Source organism: Carassius auratus, linkage group LG44F, assembly GCF_003368295.1.
Source record: "Carassius auratus strain Wakin linkage group LG44F, ASM336829v1, whole genome shotgun sequence".
NCBI classification, from domain to species: Eukaryota; Metazoa; Chordata; class Actinopteri; order Cypriniformes; family Cyprinidae; genus Carassius; species Carassius auratus.
In genome coordinates, this window is record NC_039298.1 from 740,757 (window position 1) to 757,943 (window position 17,187).

The 17,187-nt window shown below is 38.1% G+C and overlaps 1 protein-coding gene across 2 annotated transcripts; it reads right to left on the reverse strand.

The window, feature by feature from the left end:
* Positions 1–2,371: 2,371 nt before the first annotated feature.
* Positions 2,372–16,079, reverse strand: rit1 (Ras-like without CAAX 1). Of its 2 annotated transcripts, none has more exons than XM_026240922.1 (6): positions 15,895–16,079; positions 12,837–12,926; positions 10,738–10,794; positions 9,199–9,272; positions 5,598–5,789; positions 2,372–4,007 (listed from the first exon to the last, which is right to left on the reverse strand). In XM_026240922.1, exons 2-6 carry the CDS (start codon positions 12,916–12,918, stop codon positions 3,777–3,779), a joined length of 636 nt encoding a protein of 211 aa, XP_026096707.1. In that variant the 5' UTR covers positions 12,919–12,926; positions 15,895–16,079; the 3' UTR covers positions 2,372–3,776. The 2 variants fall into 2 exon arrangements, with proteins under 2 accessions (XP_026096707.1, XP_026096708.1); XM_026240923.1 differs by having other exon boundaries at positions 12,837–12,939; positions 15,893–16,079.
* Between the last annotated feature and the right edge of the window lie 1,108 nt (positions 16,080–17,187).

Below are 17,187 nucleotides of genomic sequence, written 5' to 3' on the forward strand. Positions count from 1 at the left end.
GCTTCTCTCACTTCTCCTGCTCCTCTCACGCATCTCTCACTTCTCCTGCTCCTCTCACGCATCTCTCACTGCTCCTGCTCCTCTCACGCATCTCTCACTGCTCCTGCTCCTCTCACGCATCTCTCACTGCTCCTGCTCCTCTCACGCATCTCTCACTGCTCCTGCTCCTCTCACTGCTCCTGCTCCCCTCACTGCTCCTGCACCTCTCACTGTTCCTCTCACTTCTCCTGCTTCTCTCACTTCTCCTGCTCCTCTCACTGCTCCTGCATCTCTCACTGCTCCTGCTCCTCTCACACATCTCTCACTGCTCCTGCTCCTCCCACGCATCTCTCACTGCTCCTGCTCCTCACACAACTCTCACTGCTCCTGCTCCTCTTACTGCTCCTCTCACTCCTCTCACGCATCTCTCACTGCTCCTGCTCCTCTCACACATCTCTCACTGCTCCTGCTCCCCTCACTGCTCCTGCACCTCTCACTGCTCCTCTCACTTCTCCTGCTCCTCTCACTGCTCCTGCTTCTCTCACTTCTCCTGCTCCTCTCACGCATCTCTCACTGCTCCTGCTCCTCTCACGCATCTCTCACTGCTCCTGCTCCTCTCACGCATCTCTCACTGCTCCTGCTCCTCTCACGCATCTCTCACTGCTCCTGCTCCTCTCACGCATCTCTCACTGCTCCTGCTCCTCTCACTGCTCCTGCTCCCCTCACTGCTCCTGCACCTCTCACTGTTCCTCTCACTTCTCCTGCTTCTCTCACTTCTCCTGCTCCTCTCACTGCTCCTGCATCTCTCACTGCTCCTGCTCCTCTCACGCATCTCTCACTGCTCCTGCTCCTCTCACACATCTCTCACTGCTCCTGCTCCTCTCACGCATCTCTCACTGCTCCTGCTCCTCTCACACATCTCTCACTGCTCCTGCACCTCTCACTGCTCCTCTCACTGCTCCTGCTTCTCTCACTGCTCCTCTAACTGCTCCTGCACCTCTCACTGCTCCTGCTCCTCTCACGCATCTCTCACTGCTCCTCTCACTGCTCCTGCACCTCTCACTGTTCCTCTCACTGCTCCTGCTTCTCTCACTGCTCCTCTAACTGCTCCTGCACCTCTCACTGCTCCTGCTCCTCTCACGCATCTCTCACTGCTCCTGCTCCTCTCACGCATCTCTCACTGCTCCCGCTCCTCTCACGCATCTCTCACTGCTCCTGCTCCTCTCACGCATCTCTCACTGCTCCTGCTCCTCTCACTGCTCCTGCTCCTCTCACTGCTCCTCTCACTGCATCTCTCAATGCTCCTGCTCCCCTCACTGCTCCTCTCACTGCTCCTGCTCCCCTCACTGCATCTCTCAATGCTCCTGCTCCCCTCACTGCTCCTCTCACTGCTCCTGCTCCCCTCACTGCTCCTGCTCCTCTCACTGCATCTCTCAATGCTCCTGCTCCCCTCACTGCTCCTGCTCCCCTCACTGCTCCTCTCACTGCTCCTGCTCCCCTCACTGCTCCTGCTCCTCTCACTGCATCTCTCAATGCTCCTGCTCCCCTCACTGCTCCCCTCACTGCTCCTCTCACTGCTCCTGCTCCCCTCACTGCATCTCTCACTGCTCCTCTCACTGCTCCTGCTCCTCTCACTGCTCCTCTCACTGCTCCTGCTCCTCTCACTGCTCCTGCTCCCCTCACTGCTCCTCTCACTGCTCCTGCTCCTCTCACTGCATCTCTCACTGCTCCTCTCACTGCTCCTGCTCCTCTCACTGCTCCTGCTCCCCTCACTGCATCTTTCACTGCTCCTGCTCCTATCACTGGGCCTGCTCTTCTCCCTGGGCCCCTTGCTCTTACTCTTCCTCGTCCATACATTACAGTGTTTGTCTTTTTCTGTTTCTGTTTCCAAAAATATCACTCTTCAAAGTCCTCCTTTTATTGTATAAGTGTCAATGTAATAGAAAAAAAATAACCCCTGCCATTGAGTCTAAACCAGATTGGAATCAGCTGTGGTTGGCCCAATTTACACCACATAAATCAGCTGATATCTGATATAATTGCAGAAGCAGAGGTTTTTATACTGTATCTAAGGTTTGGAACATTGTTTTTGCTATTGTGGGATGTTGTGTGTTAACATTTGTAAATACTACAAAAACGATCCAGAATTTTGTTGGGAGGTATACCTTGTCTGTTCAGAAAATGTAAGCATTGTGGAAATGTGTTCAATGACTCCATATTGTGTGAAAACGACATGAAATGTGTGAATGGTATGGCTACAATAGACAGATGCTGTGCTAATTGTGTTTAGAGTTTTGAAAATGTGACAACTGCTTGGACAAATGCTTGTTAACGACTGAAAAAACTGTAAATTATCAGGCTAATCATAATAATAATGATAATATTCAGACTGTTATAGATCGGTAAAGTGGGTTTTATTTGAGAATCTGTGATGAAAATAAATAAAGGAAAATATAGTAAACCCATTCTGCTTAAAAATAAAAAAAATCTAATAATCACAAGAAAAACTATGCCATGATGTTGCATGGAAGGCCAAACTGAACAGACATACTATTCAAAGTTGATTCATAGCGAGTGCACAGCATGTGTAAGAGAGGAAATCCACATCATTAGACAGATTAAGGTCTTCACTTCCTACACACTGACTTCAGAAAGCACTAGAACAGAAATCACCCTGTTTAAAAAAAGGAAACTATTTTTCTTTCTCATCATAATCAAGTTGGTCAGTCTGTTAATGTGCTTAAAGGTGGATCTGAATATTTCTCAGCAAGATTTAAAAAAATAAAAATCATTCATACAGTGTATTTTAACTAGTTCATACAGCTCAGTGTACTTTAAACACATCCTAGTTCACCTAATGTCACTTTCCCAAGTCATATTTCAGGTCAAAATATAATAAATCCTATTTTGATTTAAGAACAGCACATTTTTAGGAGCATTTTCTTTTTGCATCATTTTCATGACAATAGAGCAACCCCACTGTTAAATCTGCATTACCATAAAAAAAAATCCCATTACTGTTTAATGAAAAATATATGTTAGTTAAATAGTAAAAATATTACTGTATTACAGTTACGATAATCTAATGAAAATGTGTGAATGACGAAAACTCAAAAGTAAAACATTCCATTATGTTTAAGAGAATCTGAGGGTGAAATGTGCTTCCAGTTATAATGAAAACATTTTCTTATTATTTATTTTTAATGAAAAGAGGGGTGAAATATCACCTGGACATGTTATTCACTCAGTTTTTGAGAAGAGGCTAAAACATCTACATCAAGGGTTTTTGAAACCCGTCTAACAAATTGGTTTACAGTACTCATTATACCAGCAGATCGATATTTCTACCGTAAACCCTTGCCCTCTTCCCCACCCTGTGACCCGTTTCTTTCTTTTCCTTCTCATGCTGTCTGCTCTCTTAAACTCATTCAACCTTCATTTTTTTTTTTCAACAACAAATCTCTAAACCAGAGTCTGACGTGACCTTTTCACAAAAAACACATGTAGCCAATCCTTCTTACATTCCCCTCCTTTAAAACACGACATTCACAGAGTACAACGCGGTCCAAAAATGAAACAAGAACTACTGTCAAGTTTAATAGTTCTTTCCTAATCCCTAACATCAGAAAATCAGCCCACGTCCCAAATGACGACAGCGAGCGTGTCCTGCACAGTGAGGGCTTAGTCGAACTCAAATGACTGGGAGATGATCAGACAGAAACAATAAATGCAGTTCTCACACCATCTGAGGGAGATGGGCCTAACAGAGCTGCGTGGTGTCCCATCATGCCCCTCTCTCAGTGCTCGGACTGCTGTTTCTTCTGGAAGGGGGCTTTGAGGCGTCTCCAGAAGGAATGGCTGCGTCTGGTCTTCCTCTCGCTGCCTCGCAGCACCTCGGCCTCGCGCTGGCGGATCTGACGCACCAGTGCAGCGAACACCTCGTCGATGTAATAGCGGAACGCCGCCGAGGTCTCGAAGAAGGGGCACTGGAACTCCCTCGCCAGCTGTTTGCCCTCCTCTACAGACACCTGGACGTGTGAAGACAAAACAAACAGCCCTTCAGTCCAAACGCCTTCAGTTAGCTTGTGCCTAGCGAGCCTCCAACATTAGATCATGATCAGACATGAACAAATAGTGGATTATTAATCAATAACATATAACATATATAACATATAAATCGCGATGGACTATAAGTCACATTTATTTAGAACAAAGAACCAAGAGAAAACATCACCGTCTCCAGCCACGAGAGGGCGCTCTATGTCTTCAGTGTAGACTACAGGAGGACTGAGCAGCATAGAGCGCCCTCTGGCGGCTGGAGACGGTAATGTTTTCTCTTGGTTCATTTCTCTCGGTTCATTTCTCTAGGTTCATGTTAAATTTATTTTTTATAAATGAGTCGCACCTGACTATAAGTCGCAGGACCAGCCAAACTATGAAAAATAGTGTGACTTATAGTCCAGAAAATACAACTTTTGACCAAATGAATGCATCGTTGCTGAATACATTTCTTAAACAGAATGAAATTCTCAATTTATATATATTTTTATAGGTTATCATTATATATTAAATATATTACATATGCATATTTAATTCATAATAATTATAGCAAAATATATATAATTAAGAAATATATGTAAAATTATAACAATAATTATAGCCTTTTGATGGACCTAAATAAAACGGCATCACGGTAACACACTCCAGTCAGGTTTAATTCATTAACATTAATTATTATGAGTTAACTAACAACCAAAACAAATTTTAATGCAATCTGCGTTAATGTTAATTTCCATAACCGCGATCTAGAACAAGGTACATGAAAAATATTTTCAAGACACTTTATATCTCCCAATGCACACACCCTGTGGCTAAAGAAATGTAGCACAACTCTGAATGTGAACGAATTGGGAGGCATCCTTCAAAATCATGTGTACAGCCAATGATAACCTTTGCAAGATCACCTACGGCGACTCTGAAGAAGTTACAGATCTCCATGACAGAGATGAGGATTTAAGATTGAGGAGCTTTGCATGAGCCGAAGGCATGTGAAAGAGAGAAGGGAAATGATTGGAGCTTTAAATCGAAAAAAAGACCTTAGGAGCAATGACTTTGAAAAATGACTTTCATGAAATGTAAAATGTATGTTTCAATCCACAACATAAAATACATCAGTGAAGTAAAGCTTTCACATATCAAGCGCCTAAATGTGGTCACTTTCACAGCCTCATTGTGTTTATAATCCCGCTATTGCTAACTATTCTAACTCAAACCTTCAGGGAAAAGGTTTTAGAATAAAGCTAGAGGAGAGCGTAGAGTTTCTTGATGTAGTTCATTTACAGCCTGCATTTAGCTTTTTACTGTGTTTAGACTTTAAAATAGGCTTCAAACATTTGTGGGTCACAGAGCTTATTTTCCACAGTAATCACAAATCCAGTTTAAGGGAATCAGGCTGATACTAAAGGTTGGCCTATAAAAATATATCATCACGGTGGTATATAACTGCTTAAATGTCACATTATAGACTGTAGTACTTTGAATGGGATGCATCTTGGTTCAATAAGGTTATGCAATATAATGCAAAACATTGTTAATATTTCTGAGGTGAAGCGTCCCACCTGTCTGAGATGGACCAGGTCAGACTTGTTCCCCACCAGCACGACGGGGGTGTCGACGGTGCGCCGCACGCGGTAGATCAGCTGCTTGAAGTGGCGAGCCTCCTGGAAACTGCGGCGGTCCGTGATGGAGTATGAGATGATGAAGCCTTCACCCGCTCGCATGTACTGATCACGCATGGCTGTGAACTCCGCCTGGGGTCACACAAACAGATCGTCTTTACTAACTCACTACAGTTCTTACAGGATTTATCAGATTTAGTGAAAAAACAGCCAGTCAGTGCATATCTCTAATAAGTCTGCATGTTGTGTGTGTCTCTGTGTGAATGAATGGCTTGGATTCGTCTGATGCACAAACTCATGAGTTGCTTAAAGCCTTCCACTTCCAACTGCTTAGGGGTTTTTTTGGCAATTAAATTGATTTCAATATTTTATCCACTCACATAGCCTACAAAAGTAGGGCGACCATATGAGCCATTTTCCCAGGACGCTTAATCGACCAATCGTGGCGTGTGAGAAGGTGAGATCTACAGAAAACAATCAAAGCGATGCATATACACGTACATGTTAGGTGTTTGTTCGTTCATTCATCTTGAAGCGTCGCTGTGCACCGATCATTGTATGACACCAAAGTACCAATAGAGTGATTATAATGCATAAGGAGCCGTCTGCTCTGCTCTCTATAGCTCCTACAGCCAAACATCTGGATATTTTAAACAATATAAAAATCCTGGCAAGGACGCGTCCTGGGAAAATGGCTCATATGGTCACCCTATACAAAAGCGATCCCAGTTCTCCACATAAATGCAGCATAATTGATAATAATAAAAAATATATGAATATTGAATTTAAATGCATTCATGCCATCACTTGTTAAACACTCTATAAATATTGCTTTTTGCCACATTTGTGTTCTTCTTTGCCACCTCTGTAGTGCAAAGATGAATTAAAAATTTAGTGACAAAAGTTGATATATATATATTTTTTTTTATATACACTTTTTAAAGAAAATGCAAATCACTTTAAGGAGTCAAATATCGCCTAAGGTTCATTTCTGTCATTGATCAGAAGGCCCTCCTACATTTTGGACGGTGTTTCTAATGTTTTTAAGTAAGAGCACTAGTGCTCCTGAAAAGAAACGTAAGTGTGGAGTTAATGTTACCTTTCACAAACTAATTGCAAATGTTTATGCAGAGTGTAAACTATTAAATATATTAAATAAAAAAGTGTTTTATGGAGGGCTTAGCTAATCAAACAATTACTAATCATTCACATTTTTTTACTAAATCATTCTTATATTTTATTTTATTATTATTATTAGTAGTAGTAGTAGTAGTAGTAGTAGTAGTAGTAGTAGTAGTAGTAGTAGTATTAAAACACAATGTATCTTTAATTTGGACAGAACTGCAGGGTGCCTGTCTTTGTATCCAAGAAGTTTTAATGAAAATATAAAAAATTTAAATCCGTCCCTCGGGGTCATTTTGACCCGAAAATGATTTTCCAAAAAATTCTAAAAATCATACCAGTCCAAGATTTCTTTACTTTTGTCACACTTGCACTGGGAACACACAAAAGTGGATTCGAGGAGTAAAAAAGTAAAAAAAGTAACAAAAGTGTCCCTCGCAGGTCATAGGAATGAATGGAATTTACGAGAAAACTGATATATATATATATATATATATATATATATATATATATATATATATATATATATATATATATATATATATATATATATTTATATATATATATACATACACACACACACACACATGAAATCTAAGACAATCCAGTAGAAATTTACACCCAACGAAGGGCTGAGACTAGAGAATATCCCCAATGCTGAAAAAGCTAATATGTAGAACACATTATAATATGTTTTTAGTTTGTTCTGGGATATGTCATTTTTCTTCTTTTCTGACTTAACAGTTAAATTTGAGTGATGTGGGGGAGAACATACCTATATTTTAAAAAAATATATTATTTCTTTCTTTCATATTGATGAAATTGTATGAAAATACATATGTTTAGGTTATAATTCAGTTATTTTTCTATTTTTTTTACAAAATATGGATTTTGTAATGTTTCAATATATATTTGAATCCATAAACAACCAAACTGAATCCTCAAAATGATCTAATTTCTCATGTTTCACTTGCTCTGCTCAGTTAAAAGTCTCCATAGGGCTCTATAGGCTCCTCTAGTGGCTGTAATCATAAAATACAATTTTATGTCATTTTTTTCCCACCAGATGGCATTAGAGACACTCAGTGACTCAGTTCCACTGCCATCTGTTGGTTTTTTATGAAAATAACAGAATTTTTTTTTTTTTTTTTGTGAAATAATTTACAAAAACTGCTCATTTGCTTATATATATATATATATATATATATATATATATATATAATAAGAATAAAAGGTAAATATAATAAAAATCACCCAAATAGTATAACATAAATAGAATAATATAAAAACCTACATAAATATTTAGAAAAAAAAAAAAAAATTATATATAACAATGGATCAACATAAGATTTCTGTACAAAAAAAAAAAAAAAATTTATTAGTGTCATTATTAGCCTTTTGGTAGTAACCCACGAGGGACACTTTTGTTATAGGTTCGGGAGGGACGGATGAGGGATAAATACATCCGAAAGGTCATCTAAAATGACAAGCTTAAACTAATATATAATGATAAAAAAATATGACAAAAATTTATGACGAGTCTTCGTTAATAAGATTTATAGGTTATTGTCTTGTCCTTCAAAACATATGTCCCTGTCACTGGATTGCAGATCAATTTATTATTGAATATTTACAGATCAGTGTATCGTCACGAGCCACAGTGTTTAATATGGTTTTGTTTGTGTATGTTTTTATTTTATTTATTGTATGTTTTAGCCATTATTCCTATCCACTTACATTATAAAACTGATAAACCGCAAAGCTTTGAGCTAAAAAATCTTGATTTGTGTTCCACTGAAGAAACAAAGTGTAAGCAGATAAACATCATACTTTCATTTTCGGTGAACTATCCCTTTAATAAGTGATCTCACCACATTAGTCTCTTGTTCAAATACAATCTCACATATAGGTCTTGTGGCTATATTTCTGGTACCACAATGCATTCCTGTAAACAAGGTTTTTGTTTGTTCTAAAAAAACAAGAGGTCAGTTTAGATTGGTCAATTTTTTTTTTTATGTCGTAATCAAAATTATACCACAGATGAATTATGAAACGCTCTTTGAATGGTTCAGCAATGCTCCCAAATGAACCTTAAACACTACATTATTATACTGTAGGCACATTTTCAGTAAACTCGTGATGAGATGACTAATGCATTTTATAACACTGCAGAGTGATCCAGTGACGGAAAAGCTGCTGATTAAGAGAGAGAAACATTGTGCCTGTTGCGTGTCTTGTGAAGTGACAACCGCAAAGACAGAGACAGGAAAAGGGAAGTGAGACACATTCGGCTGAAGAAGAAGGACCTTATTATAGTCTGCAGAATAAAGTGTTAAGTTTACCACGGACAGATTTTTGCACTTCACTGTTTGTCTGACCCTTGTTGTGTTTTCCATGTGTCCTTCGCTAATCTGCCTACCTGTCCTGCTGTGTCCAAGATGTCCAGGTTCGCTGGCTCATCGTCAATGCGGATCTGTGTTTTATAGGCATCCTCTAAGAGCAGAAAAGTAAAGACACTGAAGATGCACTAGTATTCAAAGGCTTTTTAAGGAAACAAATCAATCAAAAGTAAAAGTGAAGACATTTATATTCTTATGAATTTTATTTCAAATAAATGCTGATCTTTCTATTCATTAAAGAATCCTGAAAAGAAAATTCCAAATATTAAGCTGCGCATCTTTTTTCAACATTGAGGACATTAGTAAATGTTTCTTGAGCAGCAAATCAGCATATTAAAATAATTTCTGAAGATCATGTGACACTGAAGACTCGAAACACCTGAGAGTCTCAAGAAAAATCAACGAAAACGGGTTAAAGAAAGACAGACAGAGAGCATGGCATGTAAAAAATAGATATTTACATAAAGACAAATTGTAAGATAATATTATTAGATCATTATTAAATAATATTATTATATGAGATAAATTCTACAATTGTAACTTGAAGTGTCATTTCTGTGCAACTACTGAAAAAAATGACTGTTTCCAAACAGGTTGCACATTAAAATTAGCTGTAAATGTCCTCACCCTCATCCAAGATTTAGAGGAGTTTGTTTCTTCATCTGAACAGATTTGGAAAAAATGTATCATTCCATCACTTGTTCACCAGTGGATGCTCTGCAGTGAATGGGTGCCGTCAGAATGAGAGTCCAAACAGCTGATAAAAACGTCACAATAATCCACAGCACTCCAGTTCATCAGTTAATGTCTTGTGAAAAGAAAAGCTGCACGTTTGTAAGAAACAAATCCATCATTAAGACGTTTAAATGTTAAACCATTGGTTCTGGCCAAAATATGAGTTCATAATCCATAATAATGCTTTTTCCAGTGAAAAATAAAAAGTCCTGTTATACGGTCACAATTAAAATCCACTGATATATTTGTTTAGAACAGTTTTGTATTGTTTTCATCTTTTATCAGTGCTTGATCTGTACTTATTTCTCCCGATTTAGACAAGATGATGAACAAAAAGAGGACTTTAAGCCAGATAAAACAGTAAAAACATCATAAAAATGGATGTGTGTCTTACAGAATGATGCTTTTCACTTCACAAGACATTAACTGATGGACTGGAGTGGTGTGGATTATTGTGATGTTTTTATCAGCTGTTTGGACTCTGACGGCACCCATTCACTGCAGAGCATCCACTGGTGAGCAAGTGATGAACATTTCAACATTTCAACAAATCTGTTCAGCTGAAGAAATAAACTCATCTACATCTTAGATGGCATAAGGGGTGACTAAATTTCAATAGTTTTCATTTTTGGATGAACTATTCTTTTAAATCTTGGATAGGAAAAAGAATTAGACTAAGATTAACTGGGCCACATTTTGAAAGTCATCCTGAATTCACCCAAACTCTTTGGTCATCTATACTTGTGACACAAAATCACAAAAATGTAACGCAATATCAATCTAAAATGTAAAAGACTAGACTGATGAGTTAATAATCTCCTTACCGATAGTGGGGTCATGATCCTCTGGAAATCTGTGACTTATAAACTGCATGATGATGGCTACGAGACAAAGAGAATAAGAGTTCTTACATAATTGTGGCACCATGAAATTCAATGAGAAGAGTGCAAGCATCTCCCCCTTCCTTCTCCCTCATGTGGAGTAAACACACCCTGCAGTCGGCGTGCATGTGCTCTGTGCTCTGTTCTCATGGAGACAGCCATATAAAGAGAGAGTATCAGTCACCTTAAAGAGCCTTCTGCAGTGAGCACCGAGCCAACACCCACACTTTTATTGTCAGCCTGTGACTGTACGTCTAAGGCTGAGAAACCAGCCCTCGGTCTGACCACAATAATGGGCTATGATGAAAGAAAACCGTGTGAACTATCCCTTTAAGGACATTTTGCATGGTGCCATTATTTCAAATTGCTTTAAATTAAGGTATATATATAACCATCACATTTTCATGGGCAAATGGATCGTGCATTTTCTTTTTCTTTTTTCATTATACTACATGACGACTCGTGTTATGCTGTCATTAACATAGTATGCATGGATAAATATTAGTCAATCAGAGGTTGTGAAAGCTGTGGTTTTGCAGTGCTTTTGACATTGCTGTCAGTCTGACCAAAGGGGTTCACAATCTGGAGAGAGTTATCCATTAGCATTCTCAATGACAGCTGCATCCCTGCAGGAGGATTTCCAATCTGCCGTCTTTGCTCATGGGAAACACTGATGGCACTACAAAAACACACACACCGTCCTAAACTCTATTATGAGCGGAGATGATGTCAAAGACAAGGGACCTGAAGGGACAAAGATTCCCACTTGATTGAGGACTGTGGGCCAAAAGTAAAATCTGCTTATTTAAAGCTATGTTCATTTTTTAATCAAATGTATTTTGTAATTCTCTACACCCTAGTGAATTATTATTTAATTGTGCATTTATTTTGTGCTATATTTCCATATTTATGTGCTTAATAAAAATACCCTGCAATTGTAACTTTAGTATACTAAACTGTTATACTTTAAGTCAGCTAAATAGGAACAACTAATTTTGTACTTAATGCACTTCAGTTGTGTGGAAGTAGTGCTGAGGCTAACTAAAGATATTCTGAAGTATATCTGATTGTGCTGAGGTGGAACTACTGCAAGTATACTTCAGGTACACTTTAAATATCTGGCATTTAAAGACTGATAGATCACACAATCCTTATTAATAGTGATATTAAAACACGTTTGTGGCGAGTGGGCGGGGCCGAGAGGCGTGGGAACGAGGAGTGAGGCCAGGTGTAGTGATTGGAGATGAGCTGCACCTGCGCCCCACTCCTCGTTCCCACGCCTCTCGGCCCCGCCCCACTCGCCACAACGTTTTATACATAATTTTAAGAAATATGCACTGTGCAATAAAGAAATACTCCAAATAAAGATTAATTATAATTTTATATCAGTAAGTCTTACGTGATATGTTAATGGGGTTGAAGTGGATGGTTTTTTACTAGGGCATTTCAACAAAACAAAAACAAGCATTAATGAAAGTAAAAGATAAATAAGACATGTAGATATTTATGTTATATGCGATATGTTATGGCAGGCCAAATCAGGTGATTAGAGGTGGACAATATGATCAAACTCTTTACCATGATATTGGTATGACTCATGATACCATGAGTCATTTTCAACCGGTTTATAAAGACGGACATCATGTATAGTAATTATTTCTGAAATTTGCCTTGTTGTGACGTCACCAATCGAAATAAAGACTTTTCAACTGACTATACTTATTTGGGCAACAAAAATATCTTCTTTAATACTTTCTGAGAACTGCTCTTATAGTTGCATAAAATATAAATTTACTCTATGCATTCAGTAAATGCATGATATAACATCCAATACATGATTAATCCATGTCCATGTTAAAACCTTGGATGATCAATCCAAATTAAATCATTCAATCTTCTGTTGACAATGACAGATGCAGACTTGGGAATGGAAAACAATAAAACCAATAAAGTAACATTAACATCCGAGAGAGAGAGAGAGAGAGAGAGAGAAAGAGAGAGAAAGACAGAGAGAAAAAGAGAAAGTAAAGTACGTCACTCACCACTTTTGCCCACACCCCCCTCTCCTAACATCACCAATTTGTACTCGCGGGAGTGACCCCCTGTGCTCCGCGAGGACTCCATCCAAAGAACTGAAACACACACCACCAAACAAAAGCAAAACCTGTTTACTATAGTTTTAAAAACGATTGTAAAAAGTTTTTAGTTTAGGTTTCAAGAATGATTGACAGACTGATGGATGAATGGATGGTGGACAGATGATTGGATGGACAGATGGATGGAGGGATGGATGGATGGATGGAGACATGGATGAATGGATGGTGGACAGATGATTGGATGGACAGATGGATGGAGGGATGGATGGATGGATGGAGACATGGATGAATGGATGGGTGGACAGATGGAGGGATGGACAGATGGATGGATGATGGGATGGACAGATGGGTGGGGGGAGGGATGGATGGGTGGACAGATGAAGACATGGACAGATGGAGGAATGGACAGATGGATGCAGGGATGAATAGATGGGTGGACAGATGGAGGGAAGGACAGATGGATGGAGGGATGGACAGATGGATGGAAGGATGGATGGATGGAGGGATGAACAGATGGATGGAGGGATGGACAGATGGATGAATGGATGGGTGGACAGATGGAGGGATGGACAGATGGATGGAGGGATGGATGATGGATGGACAGATGGAAGGACAGACGGATGGACAGATGGATGGATGGATGGATGGGTGGACAGATGGTGACATGGAGAGATGGAGGGATGGACAGATGGATGGAGGGATGGGTGGACAGATGGAGGGATGGACAGATGGATGGAGGGATGGACGTATGGATGAATGGATGGGTGGACAGATGGTGACATGGACAGATGGAGGGATGGACGGATGGAAGGATGGATGGAGGGATGGATGGACGGATGGATGAGTGATGGAGGGAGGGATGGACAGATGGATGGATGGATGGATAAAATATGAAGCAGCACAACTTTTTTCAACATTGATAATATTAATAAATGTTTCTTGGGCAGCAAATCATCATATTATACTGATTTCTGAAGGATCATGTTACTTGGTCAACATTAGACACTTCTTTCAAAAAACATTGAAATATCTTAACTCTAAAACATGACAGTCTCAAGTAAAATCAATGAAAATAGATAGAAAATATCAATGAAAGAAAAATCTATGAAACAAGATTAAAGAACGAACGAAAGAAAGCATGTAATGTAAAAATAACAAAATTTACATAATAAAAATGGATGTTTACACAAAGACAAATTGTAAGATAATATTATTAGATAATTATTCAATAATATTATATGCGATAAATTATACAAATTATTACAAAGTGTCATTTCTGTGCAACTACCGGAAAAAAAATGACTGTTTTCAAACAGGTTGCACATTAAAGGAATAGATAGATAGCATAACTATAGATAGATAGATAGATAGATAGATAGATAGATAGATCAGGCCTGCAGCTGAACACAGCAGTATGAGACTGACTGCACACAGAAACACAGCACTTGTCGAGGCTGTGTTAGACACCAGAGCTTCAGTTTGATGGAGAAGAGGAAGTGAGTCATGCTGTCGAGCTATTCATGTGACCGAGCGAAGCATCCACAGGGTGTGTTACATTAAACATGGTCAATATTAGATTATCTGCCAGTGTACCCCTGCCTGATGTGTTTTCCATTGTCACAGACTGTGATGCTGCATTAGATACTTCAGAGCAGCATATCTACGGGATTTTCAATGGAAACAATTTCAGACAATGAAACAGCAATGCTGAGTGGTGTTTTCAGTTTTGAGCAGCTCTTTCTAATTATGTATCTTGTATGTGTGTTTTATATATAATAGTAAAATCATTGTAGTTTCTTTGATTTTTTTTTTTTTGTTATTGTTTATGGGACACTTGAAGAAAATGTTCTTCACACAAATAAAAAAAAATTCAATTGTTTTTGTTTTTGCAATAAATCACTGTTTGTTTGCAATAAATGGATTTATTAACAAATAAATAGCAAAGGGTTTAAATCATTCAAGCGGACACAATCATTTATTTATCATAAATATTCACAGTATTTATTTACTTCATGCTTATTGCTAGAAAAATAAGAGCTTTAAACAGTATTTAGACGTCACAAAATCTTCCAACACAAAAACTACAAGGTTGCAAAAATGATATAGCCCATATATATCATAGAAAATTGTAGTAAATAAAGCAGATAATATAAAATCTACTTTTACCTATCGCTCAGCGTGTCCATTTGACAAACAATTTGTAGTAAGCATTTCAAAGTACTGTAAAATCATAATTAATGAGGGATCTTTTTTAAACATTGTCTAAAGCTTTGTGACAATTTATTGTTAAGCTTAAACATATTTAAATGACAGTGTGGCTTTTATTTGGCCAATTCACCACACATTTAATGTACTTAACAGCATTACCTGCAAAAAATAGGTCACTATGTTACAAGTTTAAAAGCCAGTTCTTTTAATATTAACGTAAGGCCTTGTGTCATTGCGTGGCAGCTGCACCGAGAAACCACTGATTTAAAAAACAGTCGAGAAGGAAAACTAGCATGACCTCAAGAAAAAGGATTTTACATCACCCGAATTGCAATAGAAGTGCATTATTATTTCATAGTTTGACACGAACAGACTGACAGAACTAGATTAACTGCAATTCAATTATAGTTTATGTTTTTAATAGACCGAACGCGTCGACGACATGCATTGAGTTAACTTCTGAGAATACATACAAAAAAAAAGATGTATAAGACTAACTTTATTAGTTATATAATCAAAGGATATTTTATAAACTTTTAGTGATCACCAAAAACCCTGCAAAAGTTTTAACACTCTTTTGAAACTGCCCGGTGTTCATCGATGTGAATGAGTATTGTTAGGCTTGTTTGTGAAGCGACAGAGTTGCATTAAAGCAAACACTCGAGTCGATAAAATCAAATAAACGGGAGAGACATAGTACCGCCGCCGTTACAGTCATTATATCACAGAGTGTGATTCTGATTCTGTACGTGATGAAGCTATGGTTAGAAGCCGACTGAGTCGCTTGATGGCTTACCTGTGTCACAGGATCTCTATCTCCATTGGGACTTTTGTGTCGATGCGAATGATGTTTAAATATTTGATGTTAGAAAATTCCTGCCATACAATTCTCACTGTAAACACACAGAGCCATGGAGGACTGGAGCAGCACGGGTCCTAAAGCCCGCGGAGTTACATTTAGCCCATGGACCTTTCCCTCTTTTCCGGGTTTCAGCAGCGGAAGTCGTCATAGTTGGGTTAACTTGGAGAGCAGTGAATGGGAGAGTACCACAAATATATATATATTTTTTTTGCATTCCAATTAGCTTTATTAGCAAAATGAAAACTCCACGATAGTTTTTTCATGACTTTCAATAAAAGGGAATTTTTTTTTAAAGAGACTGATAACTGCAATCAGAAGAGAGAACGATGTCAAATTTACAGACCCTCCTGTAGACGCTGCATTTGAAACACCCTCGCATTAGCGGTAACTGTTTTGTGTGTGTGTGTGTGTGTGTGTGTGTGTGTGTGTGTGGGTGTGTGTGTGTGTGTGATTTTATGCAAAAGTGAAAGAATCTGATTAAAGGTGCAAACATTTTTTTTAAATCCTTTCGAGGATTTACGATGATGATGACTATAAAACACGTCATCACAGTCTTGTGAAAAGAGTCCATTGAAGAACAATTACACTTACGATATATTACCAGAGTAACGTAAGCTATAGAATTAAATACAAATATTAATATAATAAATACATTTACATAATTCACTTATATAGTTAGCACAGTTATTGTTATTACTGTAAAATTATAATAAAGTGCATGTGTAAGAATGCAAAAAATAAATATATTGAGAAATACATGAATATTGTAGGATATCCATAGTAAGAAGTTTTCTGAATCTTTTTTATGTTGTATAATTTGATTTAATGGCTAAAATACTGTGTGGGTACCATGGATAATATAATTAACTACAGAGTTCACGTACCAACTTATATTTTGCTCTCTTGATATTCTAGTGTCACCATGTCTTTGCTGTACACTTTTTTTTTGCATCTTGAACGTTTTGTAGATTGTACACACACACAAAAAAATAAAAAATTATCTGTATTTTTGCGTATTTTTATATTTTACATTTGCGTATTCATTTCCGATCGTGGCATTTCTGACAGCGAACAACACAAATGTGGTTATTTCTTTTAGCTTTCTCAAATCAAGTCCATGATTTTATTTTATATTTATATTTTTTGTGTAAATTGAATGAAAACAGACAGAGCGTTGGTGGTAAAGCGACTATTTAGTTACTACAATACAAATTTCTTACCAGAAAA